General features: G+C 42.3%; 14 protein-coding genes across 14 annotated transcripts; 7 read left to right on the forward strand and 7 right to left on the reverse strand.

Annotated features, from left to right (window-relative positions):
* Positions 1-946: 946 nt before the first annotated feature.
* On the reverse strand, positions 947-2323 carry SAMD00019534_042710 (hypothetical protein; the record flags this gene model as incomplete). Its single annotated transcript, XM_012900776.1, has 1 exon — positions 947-2323. One exon carries the CDS (start codon positions 2321-2323, stop codon positions 947-949), a length of 1377 nt encoding a protein of 458 aa, XP_012756230.1.
* A 1481-nt stretch (positions 2324-3804) lies between these two features.
* Positions 3805-4765, forward strand: SAMD00019534_042720 (hypothetical protein; the record flags this gene model as incomplete). Its single annotated transcript, XM_012900777.1, has 2 exons — positions 3805-4240; positions 4311-4765. Coding segments are annotated over 2 exons (891 nt in total), but the record flags the coding sequence as incomplete, so codon positions are not given.
* Positions 4766-5000: 235 nt separating this feature from the next.
* Positions 5001-7295, reverse strand: SAMD00019534_042730 (hypothetical protein; the record flags this gene model as incomplete). The annotated part of the gene is made up of 4 exons (XM_012900778.1): positions 5001-5708; positions 5790-5874; positions 5938-6539; positions 6612-7295. Coding segments are annotated over 4 exons (2079 nt in total), but the record flags the coding sequence as incomplete, so codon positions are not given.
* Positions 7296-7572: 277 nt separating this feature from the next.
* SAMD00019534_042740 (hypothetical protein) lies at positions 7573-8765 on the reverse strand (the record flags this gene model as incomplete). The annotated part of the gene is made up of 4 exons (XM_012900779.1): positions 7573-8116; positions 8188-8366; positions 8427-8650; positions 8714-8765. The coding sequence occupies 4 exons, from the start codon at positions 8763-8765 to the stop codon at positions 7573-7575; spliced, it is 999 nt and encodes a 332-aa protein (XP_012756233.1).
* A 338-nt stretch (positions 8766-9103) lies between these two features.
* SAMD00019534_042750 (hypothetical protein) lies at positions 9104-10328 on the reverse strand (the record flags this gene model as incomplete). The annotated part of the gene is made up of 4 exons (XM_012900780.1): positions 9104-9641; positions 9706-9884; positions 9945-10193; positions 10257-10328. The coding sequence occupies 4 exons, from the start codon at positions 10326-10328 to the stop codon at positions 9104-9106; spliced, it is 1038 nt and encodes a 345-aa protein (XP_012756234.1).
* A 576-nt stretch (positions 10329-10904) lies between these two features.
* On the forward strand, positions 10905-11953 carry SAMD00019534_042760 (hypothetical protein; the record flags this gene model as incomplete). The annotated part of the gene is made up of 2 exons (XM_012900781.1): positions 10905-11807; positions 11870-11953. The coding sequence occupies 2 exons, from the start codon at positions 10905-10907 to the stop codon at positions 11951-11953; spliced, it is 987 nt and encodes a 328-aa protein (XP_012756235.1).
* Positions 11954-12189: 236 nt separating this feature from the next.
* Positions 12190-12903, reverse strand: SAMD00019534_042770 (hypothetical protein; the record flags this gene model as incomplete). Its single annotated transcript, XM_012900782.1, has 2 exons — positions 12190-12372; positions 12472-12903. The coding sequence occupies 2 exons, from the start codon at positions 12901-12903 to the stop codon at positions 12190-12192; spliced, it is 615 nt and encodes a 204-aa protein (XP_012756236.1).
* Positions 12904-14108: 1205 nt separating this feature from the next.
* On the forward strand, positions 14109-16345 carry SAMD00019534_042780 (hypothetical protein; the record flags this gene model as incomplete). Its single annotated transcript, XM_012900783.1, has 3 exons — positions 14109-14550; positions 14616-15643; positions 15740-16345. 3 exons carry the CDS (start codon positions 14109-14111, stop codon positions 16343-16345), a joined length of 2076 nt encoding a protein of 691 aa, XP_012756237.1.
* Positions 16346-16819: 474 nt separating this feature from the next.
* On the forward strand, positions 16820-19167 carry SAMD00019534_042790 (hypothetical protein; the record flags this gene model as incomplete). The annotated part of the gene is made up of 5 exons (XM_012900784.1): positions 16820-17324; positions 17415-17749; positions 17814-18707; positions 18779-18925; positions 18997-19167. 5 exons carry the CDS (start codon positions 16820-16822, stop codon positions 19165-19167), a joined length of 2052 nt encoding a protein of 683 aa, XP_012756238.1.
* Positions 19168-19290: 123 nt separating this feature from the next.
* Positions 19291-20973, reverse strand: SAMD00019534_042800 (hypothetical protein; the record flags this gene model as incomplete). The annotated part of the gene is made up of 1 exon (XM_012900785.1): positions 19291-20973. The coding sequence occupies one exon, from the start codon at positions 20971-20973 to the stop codon at positions 19291-19293; it is 1683 nt and encodes a 560-aa protein (XP_012756239.1).
* Positions 20974-21486: 513 nt separating this feature from the next.
* Positions 21487-22116, forward strand: SAMD00019534_042810 (hypothetical protein; the record flags this gene model as incomplete). The annotated part of the gene is made up of 1 exon (XM_012900786.1): positions 21487-22116. One exon carries the CDS (start codon positions 21487-21489, stop codon positions 22114-22116), a length of 630 nt encoding a protein of 209 aa, XP_012756240.1.
* A 913-nt stretch (positions 22117-23029) lies between these two features.
* SAMD00019534_042820 (hypothetical protein) lies at positions 23030-23691 on the forward strand (the record flags this gene model as incomplete). The annotated part of the gene is made up of 2 exons (XM_012900787.1): positions 23030-23356; positions 23449-23691. The coding sequence occupies 2 exons, from the start codon at positions 23030-23032 to the stop codon at positions 23689-23691; spliced, it is 570 nt and encodes a 189-aa protein (XP_012756241.1).
* Positions 23692-24346: 655 nt separating this feature from the next.
* Positions 24347-24803, reverse strand: SAMD00019534_042830 (hypothetical protein; the record flags this gene model as incomplete). Its single annotated transcript, XM_012900788.1, has 2 exons — positions 24347-24479; positions 24565-24803. 2 exons carry the CDS (start codon positions 24801-24803, stop codon positions 24347-24349), a joined length of 372 nt encoding a protein of 123 aa, XP_012756242.1.
* Positions 24804-25190: 387 nt separating this feature from the next.
* On the forward strand, positions 25191-25864 carry SAMD00019534_042840 (hypothetical protein; the record flags this gene model as incomplete). Its single annotated transcript, XM_012900789.1, has 3 exons — positions 25191-25271; positions 25459-25671; positions 25778-25864. Coding segments are annotated over 3 exons (381 nt in total), but the record flags the coding sequence as incomplete, so codon positions are not given.
* Between the last annotated feature and the right edge of the window lie 24 nt (positions 25865-25888).

A 25888-nucleotide genomic window follows, 5' to 3' on the forward strand; every position in this document is an offset into this window, starting at 1 on the left:
ACACGTTTAGGACACTTTGAAAGTAATATTATTATTGTATTGTATTACAAATAAAGTTAAAATTAATCAATTAATAATAATGATTGATTAAAGATGTTAACAACGAGAGAAGAGCGGGGAACAAAGAGAGATTGCTGGGTAATGAGTAAGATTGACAGAAAGAAGAGAACAAGTCAGTTGGAGAGGGCCTAAACACAAACTTTGAACTTTATGTGCTTGTGTGTGTTGGTGCTTTGGTTTTGATTGGCGGATTAGTCTCTTTGTGCGTGTTGTGTGTGTCTAGAAAGTCAAACACAAACAAACAAACCACAATGTTGTGTGTGTCGGTAGGTAGAACACCCATTCTTTGTCGTCATTAATGAGTGTCCTTTCAACCAGAGGCCTTTGGTCAGGGTACCCTAGTCTTCCCATCACCACACCACCACACTTGTCAACAACCCCATGTTACACTACACTAATGCATCGAATATGACTCGAAAGATGAAGGAACTTCCTTCGATTGGAGTTATAACCTTTAGATGACGATACATTAAATTATATTACTTGTTGTTGTTGTCCACCTACTTATTACCAAAGTGATTACTTGGGTGGGAAATGACCACATCTCAATCTCAATCTACATTCTCTAATCATCAAGAAGACATCATCATCCTATATGACGCTATAAATATCATTCATATTGATCGATCGAAACGTGTACCTGTCCTTTGCAAAAGATAATGTTGATGACTCAACAAATGGATGGTTTCCAACTATGAGTCATCAACATCATCCCAACATCTACACCATAGCAATGACAACAATGACATTACCTGGAACTCAGTGACGACATGTCAATGGGCGAAAGAAAGACAAGACAAGAGCAAAGGAGTTATTTGTGTTACATAATTTTGTATTATTACTCTAAATTGCTTATAAACTTGTTGTTGTAGTATGTTGTTGGTGTTTAGATAAGTCCAGCAGCATGTGCAGCGGCAAGTCTACGACCAAGTATCACCTTGCTAATGTAGACGCGGTCGGCTGTGTTGGTGGACACACCCGACATGACCAAACCCTTGTACTCTCTTCCGTATGGAAGATCGATGGCGAAGTGGTTGAACGAGTCATCATTCAGTTCGGCAAGTGATTGGGAGGTCGCTGTCAACTTGAACTCGCTCACCTCATTGTCCATCTGCACCAACTTGACAGTCATGTCATCCAGCACACCCATTGGTCCACGTACATAGAAGTGCAGAGTGCCATATTCCTTGCATGTGATGCAGGCACCAGTCTGACAACGGACGTAGAAGGCACGGTCATTAGTTGGAATGAACTCGATCCATGTCTGTTTGGCTTGCAAGGAGGTTGCGCTCAGTCTTGTAGTGACGCCATGTGGACCCCATGAAGCATCTTGAACAACCCTCTCGTTGAACTGGCCGTCAGAGATGAGGACGAGGTCACCAGATGGCGTGCTGATGGTCTCGACCTCATTGTCATAGCCAGTCTGCTCACGCTCACGGTGTTGATTGTGGATCGATGGCACTTGGAATGGATTGTTGTCGACGATGTAGTCTGGGTTGTATGGGTTGCTGTACTGGGCGCGGTATGGGTCGTAGTTAATCAACTCCTGGGGGATGTGTGGACGAGTGGCGAATCCATTCCTCTGCTGCTGCTGCTGCCATGGTTGTTGTTGTGTTTGCCACTGTGGCAATGGCTGTGATGCTTGGAATCTCTTGTCGACGAGGATATCAGCACAGGTCATGTAGTACTCGCCTGGGTTAAACTCCCAGAACCACTGGAGAGTGTATAGTCCGTTCTCAACATTGGCAGGTATCTCGTAGCAAGCGGTACACGTGGCGTTGTTTGTGTTTTGGTTATAGTTGGTGCAGTTACCGAATGGTCTGGCGGCAATTGGATGTGCAAAGAATGTTGACTGGTTGTCGTCGACATCATTGTTGGCATTCTTCTTGTTGCCCAAGTAGAAGCTGACGTTTCCGGCACGTGGTTGGGTGGCATGGTTTCTGGCAGGCCACTGCGAGCACAGCTTCTGGCCTGGGTAAAACTGTCCCATTGGATACTTCTCCGAGTATTGGCTGTAGATATTGGATGCTCTCGATTGAGCTGGACCACAGGCAACGCCCAAGTTGGTGGGGCCGGGCTTGGTGAACTTGCCCAACTGGTAGAGGTAGCGGTCTCCTTGCACCTCCTGGTACTTCCAATTTCTTGGATACGCCTTACAAGTTGACTGGGCATAGTCATAGTTTACACAACTCAAGAATGAGTGTGCGTCTGCAAACGCGACCAGCAGCAAGGCTGCTGCCAATAATACAACAGGGTACCTCATATTATTATTATTATTATTTTTGAAAAATATTAATATTAATATAATTTATAGTTTGTCTTGTCTTTTGGTAGTTTGTTGTTGTTGTTGTTGTAGTGATGACAATGATCTCGAATATATGGTTTGAGGTGCCATCTAAAAGGACATTGAATACACTGTTGAAATTGAACCCATCACGATGCCATTACCACTATTGAATACTGATTACAATGAATGTTCACAATACATTTATGATCAGTTTACAATCGACAAGTAATTATTGACCTGTTGTATGGTTTGTAAATCAGATCATAATATTTATGTGTGTATGAATGTGTGTGATCACACACAAATTCAATGTATCAGATTGATGGTTTTAGTCAGTGAACGTGATAGATAGAGTTTGATTGAGTGTGATTCAGTGTGGATGGAGACGTGTCATTGCTACCTTGTACTATCCATCGATAATATTTTTATGATGATCAATTAAATTGGAGTTTGAGACATTATGTCCGGACAATATCTGATTGATGTAATTATGTTAAATCCATTCATTATATATAACAGAATATTCATTAATATTCTTACTATTATTATTAACCCTGGTATTAAGACCAGACTGATTGAGCGTTGAGTAGTGATCAATCGTATTGGATCAGATGTATTTTGGATTCAACTTCAAAGTTGTATTTAATTTCAAATTGAGTATCCAGGAGGGTCAGTTGTGAAGTTACACTTGATTGTACATCCCTTGCCAAGTCAAAAGTTCAAGTTCTCCTCGAGTTGAATATCACCTGTGAACAGAGATGTACAAAAAATTGTAACATGGGCAAGGTTTGGACCATTCTCATTGGTCCACTTGATCTCCTAGATAATACTTTGAGGCAAAGGGCTATACTGAACAGGGAATGAATGATGTCGAAAGATGTGATTGACAACAAAAACATTGTTTGTTTACCATATCTTCCCTCATATCACTGACCTTTGTTCAGAGTAGGAAGCGAGATTGACACAAACACACCTTTCAATCATCATGGATACACAAGCATTCAAGCACACTCACACTCAAACAAACACTCACACACAATCGAACGAATGATTCTACACCTATTCACATATATTCATTCAAATCACACACTCATTAGATAATATTCCCACAGTCATATACTGACTTTTAAGTTAATGAGTGTCAACTTATAACTCACCACATCTAAGTTCTGTTGACAATATATACACTGGCGAAGTATTGACATCACCCATCCTTCCATCCATCTACCTTTAGGCCAGCACACACCTCACTCCATCCATCCATCCATCCTCCATATCACTTTATTCGACTTGATATCCCCGCTTTGAAACACTACCTATTTATACATATCGAGTATGGTCACTTCACTTGAATAACTGAACAACTTTATTATCCATCTGTCCAAATTTCACTCCATCCTATATTATTATTATTTTTATCTCTCTAATAATATCCATCACCACAACAAATAATAATAATGTATTCTAAATCACAATATAGTTTATTAATTATAATATTAACATTATTTAGTACCTTTGGAGGCATCACCCAAGCCCAGGTATCAGAATGTGTATCTGCACTTAGTCCCTACTTCCAATCACTTGGACAAAAGGCTGGTATACAAGTGATCATGGTAAATGATACTGGTAGTGTTACATACGCCAGAGGTAACTCAATGACTGGCTATATGTTCTCAATTGATATGGCCAACACCGATTCATACCAATCAGTACTTGCCGACAATGAGAACTGTGTCCAATCGATCAAACAACCATTCGATGTCAATATCCTTAAGCCATTATTCTTTGATGCCAGAAGTTTCCGTATTTCCAAGGATGCTAATGTTGTAATGATTATGCCAGGACAAGTTGTAAACTTTAACCTTACCAACTGTCATGGAAATGTTGTTAGCGGTATGTACATACTCCCAATACTTTTATTATATTTTATAATCTGATTATTAACCATATTTGTAATTTACAGGATACAACTCCGGAGTGATGTATATATTCCATTTAGCATTGGAACATAAGTATGATGCAGTGGGACAAGCATGTGGTGGAACTACCACTGGCACTACTTCATCAACCACGACCACATCGTCAACTACTACCACTTCATCAACAACTGGGGGTTCGGCAGCATCAGTCGTGGTTACAGTTGGTAACCAATGGAGTGATAATGGCGTAAACTATGGCCTTTACAATGGAAGAATCACAAATACTGGTACCAACTTGTTTACCAAGATTGTATTGACATCCAAGGTTCAATTGAGGAGTCCTGGTGATCTGTGGGAGTTGGTCCCCTCTGGTGATGTTGCCCAGGATTACACAATGCCAAGCTATGTTACCCTTCATCCAGGTGAATATCATACCTTCCAATTCATCGCCATAGCCAATGATGACGCAACCAAGTTTGATATCAAGAGTATCTCCGTTTGATGACCAATCAAATCAATCAATCACAATCAATTCTTCACTATCAATGTTATATATAACTATCACATTCTGGTTTATTGACGACGACGACAAACAACTGATTGACTGACTACGTACGACATGTAATAAAGTGGAGAAGATGGGTGGTGGTAGTACTTATACGATACTATAGAATACACTTGGCGTCATTGACCTTTGGGCCTTCTGCTCTTTGGTGAAACCTTTGTCTTTAGTACTTGAGCTGCAACAGGTATCTAAGGTTGACCTGGGACACGTCGTACACGACGTACTGATGCTCTTTGCAAGAGGTGGACTTGTAAGGGGAGTTGACAATCTCACCAAGTGGCACCTCAAAGCCATCCTTGTGCTTGTGCACCTTCTTGGGGTCTGGCTCGATCATGCCCAGCGCAAGGGTGCTGTTGGAGCCTGGCTGTGGCTTCTCCATGTAGGTGTCACGGTAGAGATCGGCGGTCTTGCCAAGGGCAACATCGCCCAAGAACATGCAAAAGTCATCGGTACCACTGGTTCTGCAGTAGGCGGCCGACAGCGACATGACGTCGGCAAAGTAGATGCCCTTTCCGAAACGGTAACCAGACACGGGTGCCTCGGGAGGAGCGATACGCAGACCTTGCGAGATGATACCAACAAAGTTGGTGAGACGACTGCCGTGCCACAGGAGCTTCCTGTTGCCCAGATGCTTGGCATTGTCGAAACGGGCCACCTCACCCTCTCTCTCGATGCGGAACACCGAGGTGATCGTTGGCTTCTTTGATCCCTGGTACGTGTTGTTGACGTACTTTTGGATGAAGTCATACTCTTCGCTATGTGAGTCGATTGGGTTGATAGTGCACTTCAGTTGCTTGTAGTAGGCCTCCAAAAGGTTGGACTCATCATCCTCAGTATCCTTAATGAGGTTGGTTGCAATCTCGATATCGGCAAGGTTCTAAAAGAGTGATGGTTTGTTGGTTAATATGAGTGAGTGAAGGAGACAATCGGAATGGTTATCTTTAGTAAGATTACTTACGGCCAACATGTCCATCTTCTGCTGGAGCATAATAAAACTGTTGATGACAGGTGGTACTCTCATACCAAACACGTGGGGAATGATACTGTTTGAAGGATAGAGTTAGCATCCAATTGGACAGCAACAACAACACCGGTGCGATACATACGTGTAGAATCTGCTGGAGAGTGCAGTGAGATCACCTCTGCCACCACGCTTGATAACCTCTTCAATCTCCTTGAGCACTTCATAACCCTTCTTGATCTGGTTCTTGGACAACTTGCCAAGTGGCATCTTCTTCAGATCAAACTCGGCCTCAATCATTGTTCTCTTCATCATCTTGAGATCAAAGATGAGCTTGATAAAGTTCTGCACTCTGGTGTCGAGCGAACACTCGGCCTTGTGCTCGACCTTCTTCTTTGGCTTCTTCTTCTCATCGTGGTCCTTGGTGTCGACGGTGTAGTCAATCTCGACCATGTCGTACTTGCCGGCAACTTTGTGGAAGTTGGCGCGGTTGCTGAATGCGTTCTTGGTCTTGTCTTGGAACTTCTTTGAGAAGTCAGAGATGGCCGAGCTCAACGATGTGCCATGCGAGAACACCTTGGATTGGCCAACCTGTCCCTCACGACCCCAACGGTTCCAAACGTAGTAGTTCTTGCTATTGTCCGACTCCAACAACTGAATGATATAGAACTTGTTGTTGTTGTTCTTGATCTCAGTTTGGTTGAGAGTGGCATCGTATACATTGGTACCATCATCATAAACATGGCACTAAGATTGAGTGAGTTTGCGAGTTAGTCATTCATTCATTCAATCAATCAATCCAAGTGTATCGCTACATACCGATCCAGCAAGAGAACAGTTGGTGTCGACAGCACATCTACCCTTGATTTGTACTTTGGTCTTTTGTGTCTCTTCCTCCTCTTCGTCAGAGTCGTCTTCGAGATCAGAGTCGACCTCAGCCAACTTCTTCTCCATCTCTTTGTCCTTCTTGGCGGCGGGAGTCTCTTCCTCGGACTTTGTCTTCTTGGCTCTTGTGCTTCTAGTTGCAGGTGCAGCAGTAGTTGTGGTTGTAGTGGTAGTGGTGGTCTTCTTTGTCTCGGCCTTGGCAGTGGTGGCACCATCGTCCTCCTCCTCTTCCTCTTCCCCTTCTTCCTCCTCGGCAGTGGCAGCAGCGGCAGCAACCAAGTAATCCTTGGTGTCGAGCTTGGTCTTCTTGGCCAAACACTCAGTGACGTACTCCTCTGAGAGAATTGGCAAGTTACTGGCGATAGCCTTTGTGATCGTAGCACCCTTCTTGTTATAATCGGTTGGTGTGGTGATCACGTGAGTGACACGAGCCGACATTGATCTGGCTGTTGTTGCACCCATCGATTCAATCTGAGAATAAAGTGCAGCTTGTGTCGTTGTAAATGATGATCCAACCAATGTAATCACCATTCCATCAAACAAATTTGCACTAGCATCCTCATTACTAGCATCATCAGATGTTGACAATTGTCTCTTCTTTGGTGGCATTCTTCTTAAATAATATTAATTATTACTTTGATATATGTATTTGTTACTGTAGAGATGATAATTAAATGAAATGAATGAGTATGATGATGTCAAATGAAAGACCTCTCACGTGTCCACCTTATGCTGGAGTTACATTAAGGCGGTTGTTTCTGAAAAACAGATCTGTTGAGATACTTCTAAATGAATTTTTGAATTCGGGGAAAGAGATAATTCCAAAATAATCTTCGTTCATTCACAACACACACACACATACTATGACAAACAGATAATTATAACTTTAAAGAATTTATGACGAAGTCCAGAATGCTTCATACATGAAGTCTTGAGGACCAACATACAACTTTGGCTGGGCAATCTTGGTGTAGGCTTGGGTGGACATGTCAAGCATGTAGAGGTAGGCAGTCTCACTGTCAACATCCAAGCCATAGGCTGACATGTAGCCATGGACGGGATCAACAGAGAATGTTGGTATGCTATCAGTGAGCAACATCAAGTTGTCCTGCATAATGGTCTTGACATGTTGTGTTTCCAAATCAACGACACCAATCCATAATGGATAACCAGGTTGATCTGCACCAACCATAACATACATCAACGAGTCCCAGACGTAGACATTGAGGAATGGTTCACCAAACCAATCGTTATCAACATCAATGTCCAACGACACATTGAATAACATCACCTCTGCCTTGTTGAACGTATCGTAAACGGCGGTCTGCATCACTGCGTCACTCAACAACAAACTTGCATAGAATGTCTGGTTGTTTGGATCGTAGCACGACGACCAAGCAGTGACATTGATTGGTCTGTTGGTCAACGATGTGTACTCACTACAAGTAGTCAAGAAGCGTTCGTTAGTAACTGAGCTTCCTCCCTGATGGTGGCATTGCATGCTACTTACAATGATTGATCATTGAATGAAATGGCTAATACTCCAATATCAAATGTTTGATTTACAACGACAAAGGAGTAGACAGTGTTTGTGTTGGCATTGTAACCAGTTCCAGAGTATGGTACATGAGCATAGGAACTTTGAGCATCAGTATATAGTATCGATTGAGGGTTTGTAATAGTATTATTCTAAAAATAGTCCAAAGTTAGTAAATCAATCATTCATGGTATCCAACAATAACAACATACTCCTGGATGATATAAAGGAAGGTTACCAGTATCACTGTTTGTATAGAAGAGGATGTCACCATTGTTGTAGACCTGCAGCATGGATTGAATATTTGAATTGACTGGAATTGTCTGGGTAAAGTTGGTACCAGTCTCCCTGTTTAGCTTGATGTATTGGAAATCAACTTGAGGGAAGCTTATGGCAACGCCTACCGTGAAGTTGGTATTGATGATGTAGAAGTGATCTGAAGGTGCATGAGTAAATAAGTAAGTTGAGTAGGAGTTGGAAAGATTCTTAGGATACTTACGCCCATTGATGAAGTGATTTGAGAGATCATAATGACAAACAGAGTCAAACATATAAAGGTGGATGATTTCATGGTTGATTGGTTGATTGTATGAATGATTGATTGAATGAAAGTGTAAAGAATGACCAGGTGGAAATCAAGTCTTTATAATGATTGGTTGAAGGTAGTTCAAAAGTACTAAATAGGGAATCATGCCAACGTTGCATTAATTGGAGAAGACGATCATCAATCGCCATCACTGACCCGATCAGTTATCCCAATGGGCCAAGCGACACAATCAGTAAACTGTTTCGAAATGAGGGGAAATGAAATCTTACTGATCGTGTCTCTTTGACTAAAATAGTCTTGCGCAAGAAGAACGATACACGTAATAGACAACTTTATTTTAATTTATGACGACAAGATTGATTCATAGATGAAGTCTTGAGGATTGACCCAGAGGTTTGGCTCAGATGTCTTGGTGTAGTCTTGAGTGGACAGGTCAAGCATGTAGAGGTAGGTCTTGCCGGTGTTGTCAATGGCAAAGGCAGACATATACCCATTGTTGTGATCAATAGTGAATGGTGGTAGGTTCTTGTCATACAAAGGAATGTTATCCTGAACAATGGTCTTGACTTGTTGTGTTGCCAAATTGACTACACCAATCCATAATGGGAATCCTTCCTGGGTAGAGCCTACAAAGACATACATCATCGAGTCCCATACATAGACACTAAAGTGAGGTGTACCATCGGTACTGTTATCAATATCAATACCCAATGATACATTGAATAACATCACCTCTGACTTGCTAACAGTATCATAAGTGGCAATCTGCAAATCAGAGTCAATCAATAACAAAGCAATATAGTACTTCTCGCCAATTGGGTCGAAGCATGATGCTGCGGCGGTGACATTGATCCAACTGTTGGATAATGATGTGAACCCACTAAACAAAGGTAAATTGGTTAGTTAACTGTTGACCTTCATTATGTACGTACCAAACTACTTACAATGATTGATCTTTGAATGAAATGGATAATACACCAAGATCATATGTTTCATAGATTTGGACAAAGGAGTACATAGTGTTTGTCTTGGCGTTATAACCAGCTCCAGTCAATATAACGGGTTCATAGGTGGACTCTGCTTGAGTATATGGTATCGTTTGAAGTCTCGTCATAGTATTATTCTAAACCAGAGTACTGACAGTCAGTAAGTGATATTCAATCAATCAACAAAGATAACATACTCCTGGATGGTACATAGACAAGTCTCCAATGTAATCGCCTTGACTATCAGTATCCATGTAGTAGACGAGGACGTCATCATTGTCGTACACTTGAAGGATGGATTGGATATTTTGTTTCTTTTGCAATGGAAGTGTGTTGTTAATGTTGTGGCCAGTTTCCAGGTTAATCTTGATGTAAAGTGGGGCAACTGGATCAAGTCCAAAGGCAAAGCCGACAAGTGAAGTTGGTGGAGATATGCTGGTTGAGGTCTGTTTGTTTGTATAGTATCAGTGAGTAAATGACTTTGGAGAGTCGGGTAAGATTATACCTACTCTCATTGATGAAGTGAGTTGGATGGCCACAATGACAACAAGTGCCAAACATAATAAGTTTGAGTATTTCATAATAGATTGATTGTTGGATTGATATGAATGAATGATTGATTGATTGAATGTAAGAATGAAGCCAGACCCGGTTTACTTTATATCCATTGATTGCCCTTCCAACATTCAACGGTTATGCTTTGGATTGATGATGACAATCGCCATCATTCGATCGATCAGTTATCCTAACGGGGCAAGTTATACTCCATGACAGATGTTTATCTGATCTTCGTCTCTTCATCACTTTTGAAACTGATTGAATTATTGTTTTTTTGATTCTTCACCAATGGTAATAGGTAGAACTGATTGAAATACTGCTCTTGGTCCTGGATATTAGAGATATCAATTGAATAAGTCTTATTTGTACTAGTCTAAAGAACATGTTATCCATTCAATTATATTGTTTAATGCTAAGAATGTATTCAAGTTTGACAAATTTGTGTGAGGGTATGTCTGTGAGGGCAAGGGTGAGGGCAAGGGTAGGGTATGTTTTGAAAAATTCAAAGTCAAGTATGTCGACTGATCAGTGAGCCGAAGGATCAGATACATACAATCATACTTTGTACACATTTATATATACATACATATAAGCAAAGCATGTTGAACAACACAATCATTAGGTCAAAGACCTTGATATCATCAACATGTTGTGTCAATGTATATTATACTAGAGCATTATCAACCTCTACCCAACAGCAGCAAAGGACATCAACTACATCTACAAAGAAACAACAACAACAACAACAGAGAAAAGTTGTATCTAAACGAATATTCGATCAATTGTTGCGCGAGAAGGTAGAATGGGAGACGGCAACATCACCAGAGTTTGCCAATCGCATGAACAAGCCATTCGTTGCTAACAACTATGGTGTGATCAAGCAGGACATCAACCGAATGGTGCATGAGGTGCGCATGCTGATCGCGCCCAACACCGACAAGCTGGTCGACACCAACGACGCGCTGGAAGCCTACGAGCAGGTCGTCGAGGAGATGGAGGAGATGATCTCCAAGCTCAGAAACGAGGCCACCGAGGTCGCCAACGCCCAGTCAGAGATCAGCACCACACCAGCGCTTAGCAACAGCGCCGTCGTCAGAATGATTCTGAACCGTCCCGACCTCAACAAGAAGCCCACGCAGCGTCTGATTGACGAGCTGTCGATGGACGACGCGCGTCTCGCTCACGAGTTCAGCAACGAGCTGCCCGAGAACATTAACGACCTCCAGACGCTCAAGGAGCGTCTGATCGACGTCAGAAAGAGGATCAAGGAGATCGAAGACGACGCTGAGGACGAGGATGACGATGATGAGCAGACCGAGTCCTACGATCTCATGCGTCTGCGTGACATCAAGCTCCGTCTCTACAGGAGAAGAGAGCAACTGCGCGCCGCTCAAGACATTGACCCACGCCAGAAGGAGACCAGACGTGGCAAACTGTTCGAACGTCCAGGTGACGTACCTCTGTACGACTTTGCTCGTATGAAGTTGGACGAGTCTACCAATGTATGTATCAGCCTGATCAATCAATCAAACCGACACACTTACTGATCAATCAATCAATACAGACTAAAGAGTTGAAGGACATGGAGAGACAGATGGACTTGATCCAGGAGGCCAAGAAGATGAGAGAGAGCAAGAGAAGACAATAAACTCAAACACACAAACACTACGCGACATTAACAATTAGATCACTCTAGGCATGATCCATCACTCGGTTCGCCCGCCAACACTCCCCTTGATTGATCATTTCGCAACAGACGTCGTTTGTTCTGACTGCCCGACCATGGTCGAGCATGGATTTAATCCTGAAGCAGTGATTGATTATGAATGATCGATGTTATACACATTATGTTGGGAAGGACCCGGACGATGGAGTGTCGATACTCTACACCTTCAAGGATTGCACTACACTGTTGATCTGATCGAATGTGCTCAACAGTTGATCGAGGTCCTTCTTTGTGAGCTCCACCAGCAACTGCTCCTTCTTGTCGGTGTGGTGATCGACCGACAAGTTAAGCATCAACACACTCTCTTGTACACTGTTGATCTTGTCACTTGATAGGATGAGCTAGATATATGATGTGATGTTGATGATGATGTTATTATTATGTCTCCCGATCAATCATTCAATCAATCAATCACACGATATCGTCAAAGTTGATCTTACATTCATCTTCCAATCAAAGTCTGTAAGTGATGATGATGAGATTGAGGTCAACTGCTCGGTGAGCTCGCGCTTGATGTCTTGATAGCGTGCTTGGATGCAGTCGGCCACAATGTTGGCGTGTGCCTCTTGGACGCGAGCAGTCTTGAGATCCTCGATGATGTGCTCACGCTTAAGATCACGTCCAACAACTTTGCTGACAAACAATTGAAGTACATCGATTATCAGTGTGATCAATTGTTGATCGAGTTGGATTGACTTGACGGCATCGACAATGGTCTTGCCACAGATCTTGTCAATGGCCAAATGAACCAAGTGTGAGACAACATTGTTATCCTGTATCCTCGTCAGCAAGGCCAACTGTCTATATAAGTTCTCCTGTTGTTTAGATCCCTGTATACTTTGATATTTGCTTGTTGATGTTGTTTCACTCATTTCTATCTATCTATTTCTCTATCTTTCTAATATATATGTATCTCTTTGATGAATGAGAGTCTTCTGAAACTTCTTCAAACTTTGACATTGTCCCCCACTTTTGATGGATATTTTATCATTCCAACTTGTTTGATCATGTCAACAAAGAACTCCAGTCTTCAATTGGTATTCAATATATATATAATTATTCATGTCAATGTAATAACTAGATAACTTCGATATCAAGATAGTAATTTTTAGTTTGGTACTTGGTATTTAATATAATATATTAATTCCAGATATTAATAAATATCAAGTTTTTGGACATTATAATTTTACTATTAATAAAGATTATTATTATTACTACTACTATTATTATTGATATCAATAATAATAATGATGGGTATCCATGTAAATGATACATCAAGAAAGTGTAATCTCCTTGATTTCAGATCTTGTTTTTTTTTTTTGTTTCTTTGTTGACATGATCATGTGACAAGTTTGAACAAGAGCATTGTTTGACCCAATTCATTGTTCATTGTTCACAGTATTGTTCACGTATAATTCAATCAAACAATCATCTATTATTCAATCATTCATTCATTCATTCAACTTGGACTGCCTCATTTGGTGAATAGAATACATTGCTTACACAATACCTCTTACACTCCTCCTCCTTCTCATACTCATTTGAAGAATCGAAAGGTTGCATTGTTACATCTTTGAACAAGCTACTCATTAACAACAAACAACAACAAAGCATCTACATTGCTCGCACTGACTGCTACTCTTGCTTCTCACGAATTGCACTGAATCAATCAATCAATCATTCAATCAATCAATCAATCGATCATTGAACATTTGGGCGCGACGACAACAACAATAACAATAACGACGACGAGGAGTAACAATGACATCAACTAAACTTTACATCAAGATTGACTCTAATCAGTTCACTGATCGCGAACTCTTTGAACTCTTTCAGAAGTATGGACGAATATGCAACCATTCATGGAAAGGTGGCTATGGCTTTGTAGTACGTATTCATTCACTCTTGCTCACCACATTGACATTGACTGCGATCATGTCTTGTACAGCTCATTGCATTCTCGATCGACCCTGATGATCATCCCCTCTTACACATATATGCTCTCTCGCATCCTTTCTCTTTCTCTTTCTCTTTCTCTCTCTCACTCACTCACTCAATCAATCAATCAATCAAATCAATGAAGGAATATAAAACAACTGATCAAGCTGCTGAAGCCATCAAGTACTTGAGTGGTACATTGGTCATGGGCAAGAAGATAATGATAGAGTACTCGGTGTCCAAACGTCAGCTGCCCACGCCACAGTCGGGCACGATCTTCTCGGCACCTCGCTCGTCAAGAATCTACATCTCTGGCTACGACGTTGAGTTCACGACGCCCAACCAACTGCTGGACCTCTTTAGCGAAATCGGTCGTGTCATGAGCAGCCACTTCATCGAGAAGAAGGGCTACGGCTTCATTGAGTACCAGACCGTCGAAGAGGCTGAGCGTGCAATTGCAAGATTCCACGACTTTGAAATGAAGAACCGCAAGCTCGTCGTCAACTTTGCCACAATGCCTGGCAGTGCCCAGGCACCTCCCGTTCAGTCCCAGTCTCCAACAAGGAGAGGATATCGCTCACGTAAGTATATCGCTCATTCTCAATCATTCGATCAATCACATGCTCACTCAATCAAACACCTTCAGGCTCAAGATCACCTGGATTCCGAGGCAATCACCAACAGTCTAAACGAACAAGGACGTTTAGTCCTCATAGAGGAAGAAGTACAAGCCCTGGTGGATCACGCTCACATCATAGTAACGACAACAACAACAATGCACATTTCTTTGTACCGCCACCCCAATTAACATCAACGACGACATCATCATCATCAACAACAACCGACAACTACCGATCAAACAACAACAACAACTACTCATCATCATCAAAGCACTCCAATGGCAACAATACTTCTGATCTCAGTCCTCGTAGAGGACGATCACGAGATCGCAGTAGAAGTGAATCACCTGATTCAAAGCACCGAAGACAATCGGCCTATCCTGCACAGCTGCTACCACACCAACAACAACAACAACAGAAGTTCTCATCACCATCTCCAAATAGACAACGCAATGCATCACCATCCACAGTGTCTGGCACGAACAAACGGTCAAGATCACCATCACGATCACCATCTCACGGCAACAAGTCCATTGACATTGACAACAACAACAACATCAACATCAATGGACACGGCGGCATCTTGGACAACAATGACAGTCATGCATCTGGAATCAATGGCAGGAGTAGGATGTACGACTCTGTCGATGAGTACTCACAAGACAACAACTCATCCCTTATTACTGCCCCTGAATCTCAGTCCTTATCCTATCCCACTGAGGACATCATGATGGTAACAAACAGTCAAGAGATGGCATTCAATGTACAACAACAACAACAACATATACCTCTATCTCTACCACAACCACAACAACAACCACTACCTCAACAACTACTACTACCTCAACAAATGTACGCACCAACAACTTCATCATCATCGACATCGACATCAACAACATCATCTTCATCGACCAAGTACAACAACTCATCAAGATCAAACAATACTAGCCATAATAGTGGCGGCGCGACCAATCTACCATCATCCACACTTCCCCAAGATATTGAGTATGAACTGCGCCAGATCAAAGATAGCCTCATGCGTGAAGTCCATTCGGTATGTCCACTCCCCTGGCCACACTCGCCGCGTCCTCTGATACTTACTCCCTCTCTCCCTGGCTCGCTCAATCACTCAATCACTCAATCACATCAGGTGTTTGACGAACTAAAGTCCCAAAGAACTAAATCAAACATACAATCTGATCGTATCAAGTCCGAGCTGGTGGACTTCCGCAACTATGTGGCCACCAAGAATGACAATGTCGTGCGCAAGATTGAGGACACCAACCGTCGTCTGGGAGACAACACGTTTGAGCAGTTCAAGGACCTGCAAAAGGTCATGTCCAACATGCAGATGGAGCTGAACTATCTCAAGGTGGACATCACCAACAACCGTGCCGACATCAAGGAGTGCAATGCAACGATCGACAAGATCATCCAGGAGACCAAGACGCTGGTGCGCTCGACCAAGGGTCTGGCGACCAACGCCCACGTCACCAACCTGTTGGCCGACGTCAAGAAGACGATCGACTCGAACAACAACGCCGACTCGATGGCATTCGGTGGCTCCATGATGAAGAAGCTCTACCCAATCGATGCATTGTCCAAGAAGTTATTCAGTGTCGAAGACAAGCTTGAAGCCATGGAGAAGGACATTTGCAAACACATAACCGACCTCCAGAATGAAGTACTCAGCAAAAACGCCATCCAAGAGATGATGATCCAAGAGGAAAAGAAGAGACCTACCAGGAAGAAATAAACTTCTTTCCTTCATTCATTCATTCATTCATTATGCCCTCCATTACCCTTACCTTAACCCTCAACCCTTACCCTTGCCCTCAACCCTACCCTCAACCCTTGCCCAACCCTTACCCTCACACAACATAACCTGAAGAATTGCATAAATTGCAAAAAATGGATGGAGTTGGTGTTGTGCACAACTGAAGCATTGACAGTTCCCATTCATATAAACAATATCTTTCATTAATTAATCAATCAATCATTAATATATGTAGTGTATCTTCACAAAGGAGATAGAGAGAGATATATAGAGACAGGTCAACAACATCAAAGACAACAAATACTTCATTCATTCAATCAATCAATCATCTAATCAATCAATCACTCAATCAACTCACTCACTCAATCAATCAAACAATATATAAAAATATACACTGCACTGTAAGATAGTGAACTGTTCTGCTGCAGTGATATGACAAGAGGCGATCAAATGATGATGCCATTAAAGAAACCAGCGGTTATAAATGTCAAGACATTGTCGGATAAGCTTGGCGTGCCGATCTCACCTGAGGACCCAGCAACAATCTTCCAGAAACAGGAACGTCTGGGAAAGGGCTCGTTCGGACAGGTGTTCAAAGCGATCAATATCAACGATGGCTCAGTAGTGGCGATAAAGATCATCTCACTCTACGATCAAGAGGCAATCAAAGACGTGCGCAAGGAGATCTCGATCCTTGCCGAGTGCAATGACACCAACATCGTGCGTTACTACGGCAGCTACTTCAAGGACCACCAACTGTGGATTGCCATGGAGTACTGCGGCGGTGGTTCAATCAGTGATCTACTGCAGCTGGTCGAGTGCTTTAGCGAGGATGAGATCGCACTGGTATGTCGCGAGGCTCTCAAAGGACTACAATATCTACACGAGTGCAAGAAGATACATCGTGATATCAAAGGTGGCAACATCTTGTTGAACGACAAGGGAGAGGTCAAGCTTGGTAAGTGTCGTGTGTGCAGCCCATGTCCAAGCAGCAACACACTTAACTTACTCGCGTCATCACATCACATCACATCAATCAATCATATAGCCGACTTTGGAGTTAGTGCACAGCTGTTCTCGACGTTCTCAAAGAGGAATACATTCGTTGGTACACCTTATTGGATGGCACCAGAGGTCATACAAGAGAATAAGTATGATGGCAAGGCTGATGTTTGGTCGCTGGGCATCACAGCGGTCGAGATGGCTGAGGCTATCCCACCCAATGCCAACGTTCATCCCATGCGTGTCATCTTTATGATCCCGCGCGAGGATCCGCCCACCCTCAAAGACAAAGACAAATGGTCTCCCAAGTTCCACGACTTCATCGCCAAGTGTCTCACCAAGGATCCATCACAGAGACCATCCTCAAGTGAGCTGTTAAAGGTTAGTCTTGTTTGGGAGTAGAGTGAACTCAATCAAACATACTAACATCATTCAATCAATGTAGCATGAGTTTGTTCAGACTAATAAGCCGTTCACTATACTAGAAGACTTGATAGAGAAGTGTAGGAATATACTCAACTCTGCGGAATACATTGATGATGAAGAGGAGGATGAAGCAAACTTTGATAGCAACAGCGAGGATGAAGAGAACTACTCAACAGTTGTGACAAAGGATGATGGTAACAACAACAATACTACGACCAACTACTCAACTGTTGTGACAAAGGATGAGCAATACTCTACAGTGGTCACAAAGGATGAACAATACTCCACAGTGGTCACCAAGGATGATCAGTACTCTACAGTGGTCACCAAAGATGATCAGTACTCAACAGTCGTTACAAAGGATGATCAGTACTCAACAGTTGTAACAAAGGATGATGTGATAAAGAAGGATAACAACAATCAATCACCATCATCGTCAACGTCAAACTCACCGTCACAAGTAAGGAAGCTCATCAACAACTTCAAACAGAATGGATCATCTTCTGGCACTGGCATTAGCACTGGCACTGCAGCAACTGGATCAGACGCATCCACTACTGGTACAAATGGACAGAGTAATCAGACATCAACAACCAGCAGACCTCCACTAAAGCCAGCACCAAGTATTGTAAATGGAAAGCCATCACCAATGAAGCCAATCGCAAACATCAACAACAACAATAACAACAACAGCAGCAGTAGTACCAACAACAACAATAACAACAATAATAATAATAATGTAATACAACCAAAGAATATCAAAGTAATCAAGACTGGCGCAGGAGTGATGGGAGCACCAACAACAACATCAACGCCAAGCAAGAATGTTCCCGTGTCACCAGCCGGCATCAAGAAGGCTCCAGCAACTGCACCCAACAAGTCAAAAGAAGCCAAAGAGACCCTGTCAGAGAGTGTAAGTATACTATGACTACCATGACTGATCAGTTGCCATGATCCTAACCAATCATCATCATCAACAAACAGCTACACGCAATATATAGAAGCGACTGTACAATTCAAATACCCTTTTTAAGTCTTAGCAACACAATATCGTCTGACTGTCTATTGAGTACGGAGCCAATGTACAACGACTATGCATCAGTACTGAGTGATCTGTGCTCTGATCCATCGGTATGTATCACACCTGAAGTGATCTGGTCGGCAACATCACTCACTGACTGACATCCATTCAATCATATTAGTTGGATTCATCAAGGATATCATTCAATCCATCAGTTGGAAACTTGATCAAGACACTGGCATATCACAAGGACAGACAGGAGAATGTACTGTTCACTCCAAAGGACTCTATACAGAACGCCAAGATAGTAGGTGATCTCAGTTCAACTGTCAAGACCATCTATAGGCTGTAGAAAGAAGAACCAAAGTGTAATGAAAGAGAGAGAGAGGTGGACATCAATCCATCATCCCATCCATCCCCATCCCCATCATCCATTCATCCATATTCCATTCTATTCCATTTCATTTACTATTTATTACTTGGCAGCTGGCTGATCGTCTGGTCGTGGATGTTTTCTTGGACGACCTGGTCCTCTCCTCTTCTCCAATGGATTGGCTGGTGATGGTGCTGCTGCACCCTTTGCCACTGCCTCTGCAGGTGTGGATGGTGTAGATGGCGTAGCTGGTGCCGTTGTTGTGTTGGGTGTTGTGGTAATAGGTGTTGTTGTAGTAGTAGTTGGCGTCATTGCTGCAACCTTTAACTCGGTTGGTGCAGCAGGTGTGGATGGGGCGGAAGTGACTGCCGATGTGGCGGTCGGTGTGGCGGGGGCACCAGGTGTAGCTGGTGCGGAGGTCGTGGATGCCTGTCTTCCGTGACCTCGCTGAGGCAATTGTGTTGGGGTCGCAGGTGCAGCCATTGTCTTGGCATCTTTCTCTGGCTCCGCAGTGGTCGAGGGCTCATCATGTTGGAGCATCGCACTCCTGCCCCTTGTCCTCATACCTCCTGGTACACTACCACTGGCTCCAGTCGTGTGTACCAACGTCGGTGTGATACTGCTGCTGCTTGGGTCGAATGTGTACTCTGACCTCCTTCTCCTGTTGGCCTCCTGAATCTGCTGCTCCTTCTCCTTCTCCTTCTCCTTCTCTTTCTTGTCGATCAACAGATGCTCGCTGTCTGAGCTCTGCATACTCTCCTCCTCGTCGTCATCATCGTCAACAGAGTGATCCTCATCACTCAATGCTCTTCGTCCACTGCGCTTCCTCTTCATGCTGTTTGTCGTCTTGGTCGTTGGTCTGATGTGGTCATCACTACTAAGCAACTCTGACGCGCTCTCATCTTCCTCCTCGGCATCTTCGTCCTCAGTCTCGTGCTCCTCGTCATCCTTTGTCATTTGTACATTGCTCTTTCGTTTGCCTTGCTGCTGTGATTGTTGCGGCTGGTGACCTTGACCACCTTGAGGTTGATGTGGGTGCTGTTGTTGATGGAGTATCTGTTGGTTCTGTTGTCGCTGATGATTCTGCTGTTGACGATGCTGCTCCATTTCGGCCAGCGCTGGGATAGAGTTCCTCAGGTCATCGTCCATTGGCACGAGCGCCTGCAGCTGCGCCAACAGGGACTGCTGCTCTTCGTAGCGACGCTGCTGCTCCTGGTCTGCCTTTTTGGGACGGCCAGGTCCCCTCCTCGGTGGAGGCAACTGCAGGGGCATCGAGAGCAATGGGTGTGCAGAGAGCAACTCGGGTGATGTGACAACAATGTTTCCAGATGACGCTGATAAGAGTGACGCGGAGAGTGTTGGCGATGTGTGGCTTGGTGATGGTGCAATGGAAGTGCGTCGTCCATTGTTGTTGTTGTTGTTGTTATTGGCTACAGCATTGCTGCTGTTGGCTGCAGGTGTAGTTGGTGTGTTGGGTGGCTGAGTCGTTGTCAGAGCCAGCGCATCATGATTTTGAAGAAGTAGTAAGTTTGATGAAGATGTTGATGCTTTGTCTTGTTTCTTCAAAGTCTTTGGTGTTTGTTGTTGTTTGTTACTATTATTATTATTATTATTGTTATTATTATTATTGTTATTGTTTGTTGATGTTGATGTTGTTGATGTTGATGTTGAATAAAAGTCTGCAGGTAACTCATGGACAGTGTTGTCGCCACGCTGTCTATCGTACTCCTTGATAAAGTGGACAAAGTCAAGACTGTAATTATAATTATGTACCTTGACCTTCATCTCTCTATCTATCTATCTATCTTTTATCATGTATATATCAATTAATTATTATTGTTTTGTTGATGTTGTTTGTGAAGTGATCGAAGTGGAAGTTTGTTCAAGACAACAACATTATTTTTTGGTTTGGAACTCCAAACAACAAATAATTATTATTATTGGTCTAAAGGAACACCCAATTTGTAAATTATTATAATAATAATGAATTACCTTACACTTTAATTAAATATTTGTTTATTAATTCATTGATTGAGAGATTGATTGCGATTTCTCAAACATTGGACCATCAAACAATTCAAATTCAAATTTCTGACCGTTAACTTTCCGTTTGAATTATTTGGTGATTGAATGATTGAATTAATGAATGATGTTTGAAGACCAAAGTTTGATTGATCAAGTCATAATAGATTTATACTATATACTATACAAATAATGGACTATTTAACACAAGCAGATAGAGATTACTTTGTTGCAACAAATAGAGAACATCTATTGATAACACATGATGTTGATATGATGAGGTTGAGATTGATGTCAGCATTCCATGCTCGATCATTCACCGAAGCAGACAAGGTCGCACTTCAATCCTACTACAGTACACCAATGATCTATAAGGATCAACCATTCTGTAATACCGGTCTATTATCAACTGCTGAACAATTCAATGGTCTGTTCGAGAAGACTGCAACCAACAGTAACCAGGAGAATAAGAAGAAAAAGAGCAAGAAGAGCAAGAAGAGCAGCAACAACAAGAACAAGGTCAATGACAACAACAATAACAACAACGATACCATCAACAACAATGACGCCACCATCAAAGAGAATGAGAAGGCAAATACCAACTCAAACATCGAGGATCATGTCAGCGACCAAGTCAATGACAAAGTCGACAAAGTCAACAAAGGCAACGACAATGCCCCCATCAATAAGGACACCAACTACAAGGAAAATGTCACTGTCAACTCAAACATCGGCGATCATGTCAGAGGCCAAGTCAAAGACAAAGTCGACAAAGTCAACAAAGTCAACAACAGAGTCAATGACCAAGACAATGACGAATGTTCCAAGAAGGATTCGGTCAACCCAAACACCAACTCCAACTCTGGCCTCAACGATCCAGACAAAACCGTGGCCAATGTACAATAGCCAATCAACCAATCAATCAATCATCCATGTCCAATGACCATCAAACATGACTTAATTGTCAATGTAACATGCCCTCACAGACATGCCCTCACAGACATACCCTCACAGACACACCCGCACACAGGGCTTTATCAAACAATTTGAATTCGCGCGCGAGTCATGCACGAGACAATGTGTATCGAAGTTCATCATTCAGTTTATTTTTATTCTTTTTAATTAAATTCAGTAAAATATTTAAACACACCTTGCAAGTACCCCCACGCCCTCGCACTCACTTTCCCTTTCATTTCACTTTTTACCCACTTACCTACAACAAGTACTATCTGTTCATAGCTATATAGTTTTATAGTTATTACAATAACAACATCAATTGACCTTTGTTGTTGTTTAAATGATCCTTCTTTTGTTTGTTTGACTTTTATACATCTTCCTCTTCTTCTTCTTCTTCTTCTTTCTCACTCAATCAATCAATCACTCACTCATACATTCTAACACTTTTGTTATTAGTCTGTTGAAAGGGAAACTGAACCGTCACTCATTCACTCAATCAATCACCTTACACCAATCGATCAATCAATCAATCAATAATATCCTATTATCTATATTAAGTTCATATATAATAGACCCATCATTTAATATATATACATAAATACATTCAAACAAAATAGAAATGAGTGGAACTAATATCGCTAGTATCGCTTCGTCATCGTCGTCTACATCATCGATGCAAGTCGACCTTCTTAAACATCCTTCTGGTATAGTTCCCGTATTACAGTAAGCGGTCGTTCCGACGATATACATATGGAGTGTTGGCGACGATGTTATGATGATATAAGGATATAAAGTGTGATGTCATGCTCATTTACTTATTTCTCCTCCCCTCACAACCAGAAACATTGTGTCGACAGTAAACATGGGCACAGAGTTGAACTTAAAGACCATTGCACTTGGCGCAAGAAATGCAGAGTACAATCCAAAGCGTTTCGCTGCCGTCATCATGCGTATAAGAGAGCCAAAGACAACTGCGTTGATCTTTAAGAGTGGCAAGATGGTGTGCACTGGTGCCAAGTCAGAGGAGGCGTCAAAGTTGGCCGCAAGGAAGTACGCCAGAATCATCCAAAAGCTGGACTTCCCTGCACAGTTCACCGACTTTAAGATCCAAAACATCGTTGGTTCCTGCGATGTCAAATTCCCAATCAGACTCGAACCATTGAACAACACTCATAGTTCTTTCACAAATGTAAGTTGATGAGTCAAGTTTGATTGATTGATCGAACATCACTCACTCACTCACTCACTCACTCACTCACTCACTCACTCTATCAATCACAGTATGAACCTGAAATCTTCCCAGGCCTCATTTATAAGATGATCAAACCAAAGGTCGTCTTGTTGATTTTCGTGTCTGGAAAGATTGTATTGACTGGAGCCAAGGTGAGAGAGGAGATCTATGAAGCCTTTGAGAATATATATCCTGTGCTTACGACCTACAGGAAGCAAATCACCGCGCCACCTCCTGCACTCCTTGAGACTGCCAAGGAGAAGGACAAAGAGAAGGACAAGAGAGGCAACTAGACGTCAAACATACACACTTGTTGTTGTTATATTTATCACAAGTCCATTCCATTCCAACCCCAACTCTATCCATCACAATATTATATATATACACATAACTACACTACACCACTACACTACACTACAACAGCCATATCGCCATCAATCCAACTCATACCGATTATGAGCCAAACCTATATCAAGAGCAAGGGATATACTACTACTCTGACCCTACATATTCCACTTCAATCAAGCGCCTTGCCATCCACTCCCTCTCAAATGCTGGACGAACAATCAATCGAATCACCTGTCAATCAAACAATCAATCAATCATCGAATCATCGAATCAAACATGGGAGAGGAGCCCAGTCAGGCAGGCATAATCATATTCCCATTCAAAGGCATCGCGCCAGCACCTGTTTCAACAGATCCAAAAGGTTCATAGCGACTCGTTGCATTGGCATTGCATCGTCCATCGCCTAGCATCGCATCGCAAAGCATCGCACCTCTGTATCGTTTTAGTGTCACGATCGGATCTATTCCCATGCACACAATGAGTGTGTTGCATGAAGGGGACCAAACGTGTTCAATAAAGTTGGAACGTCTCGACTTGTATCAAACATACAGACTTAGTTTGTTGTATTATTTTTGCTCGCGCCCCAAGTAGTCAGTCCGACTACTTTGATTGTTTATCGTCTGATGACATCGATGTTGTCAACACTTCATCCTTCATCTTCTTCTCGTACATCTTCTTCTTTGTATGATTTATCCATTCTCTCTTCAATTCCATCAATCTCTCTGGTGTAGTACTGTTGTTTTAGTGCATTATGATTGATTAGTTCTCAGTCTCGACCGGTCCATCGTCCAAACATTCATTGATGTATGATACAATACTGTGCACTTAAACAATCCTTCATCTTTTGTTGTAGTTCTTTACATTCCCATATGACTGATAACAGTTTATCCTCTGTACATCTTGCAAACTCCTTGACGGGTACTTCACAATCTACCAATGTCTGTTCCTTCAACTTCTTTCTCAAGAAGCTGTCAATTGCCAGTGGGACGACAATCTCTGAGTCTGGTATCGACAAATATGGTTCATCACCAATATTACTATTATCTTTACTATTCATTATTTATAATTATATATATGTATGTATGTAAGTATGTATGATGTAATAATGATGATTGATTGTATCAATGGTGTCTATGATTGATTGAGCAACGTTACAAGAGTTCTCAAAGTTGATAAAGTTTGTTTTTTTAAATTTTAATTAATGTGTGTGGGTAGCTCGAGCGAGGAACGGATTCTGGCTGCTGGAGACCTCTCCTGGGTTATCGCCTGAGCGAGGGTGTCATAATGAAGCTGTGATTCTCTGTTCAATCCCTTTTCCCCCGGATCCCTCATAGTATGTATGTACTATTACATCGTTATGACATGTGATCTGATCACATCACAAGAGCAAGGATACTGATACATCCATCATCATCATCAATCAATCAATCCAACAACATTATAGTCAACCATGGCCGATAAATCAGCTGTTGTCGTTCGCACCAGGAAGGTTATGTCCAACCGCCTCCTCTCGAGAAAGCAATTCGTAGGTATCCCAGCGATAGGATCATCAATCATCACAACAGGACATCAATTAACCGCGATACCTCCACTCACTACTCACAAACACACCAATCGATTGGATATTTGGATGTTTGGATATGGATACAACTATCGATTGAACGATTGAATTAATGATTGAATGGATGATTGATTTGGATGTTATATTATAGGTTGTCGATGTTGTTCACCCAGGAAAGGCTAACGTCTCCAAGAATGACCTTATTGCCGCCGTCTCAAAGATCCACAAGGTCGCTGACTCCAAGACTGTCTACGTCTTCGGAATGAAGACTGACTTTGGTGGTGGTCACTCCACTGGTTTCGGTCTGATCTACGACAACCAGGAGCTCGCCAAGAAGTACGAGCCAAAGTACCGTCTGGCCAGAGTATGTAATCATGATATCATCGATCATAATCAATCAATCAATTGCGAACATTGGATGGTCACTTCCTTCGGACAATCATTCTAACATGTCTCTCCCAATCAAACAGGCTGGTCTTTACACCAGACCACAGACCTCCAGAAAGCAGAGAAAGGAGAAGAAGAACAGATTAAAGAAGGGCAAGTCCACCAAGAAATAAACATAGTTAGCCTCCTGTTCT

Source organism: Acytostelium subglobosum, assembly GCF_000787575.1.
Source record: "Acytostelium subglobosum LB1 DNA, scaffold: scaffold7, whole genome shotgun sequence".
NCBI classification, from domain to species: Eukaryota; Evosea; class Eumycetozoa; order Acytosteliales; family Acytosteliaceae; genus Acytostelium; species Acytostelium subglobosum.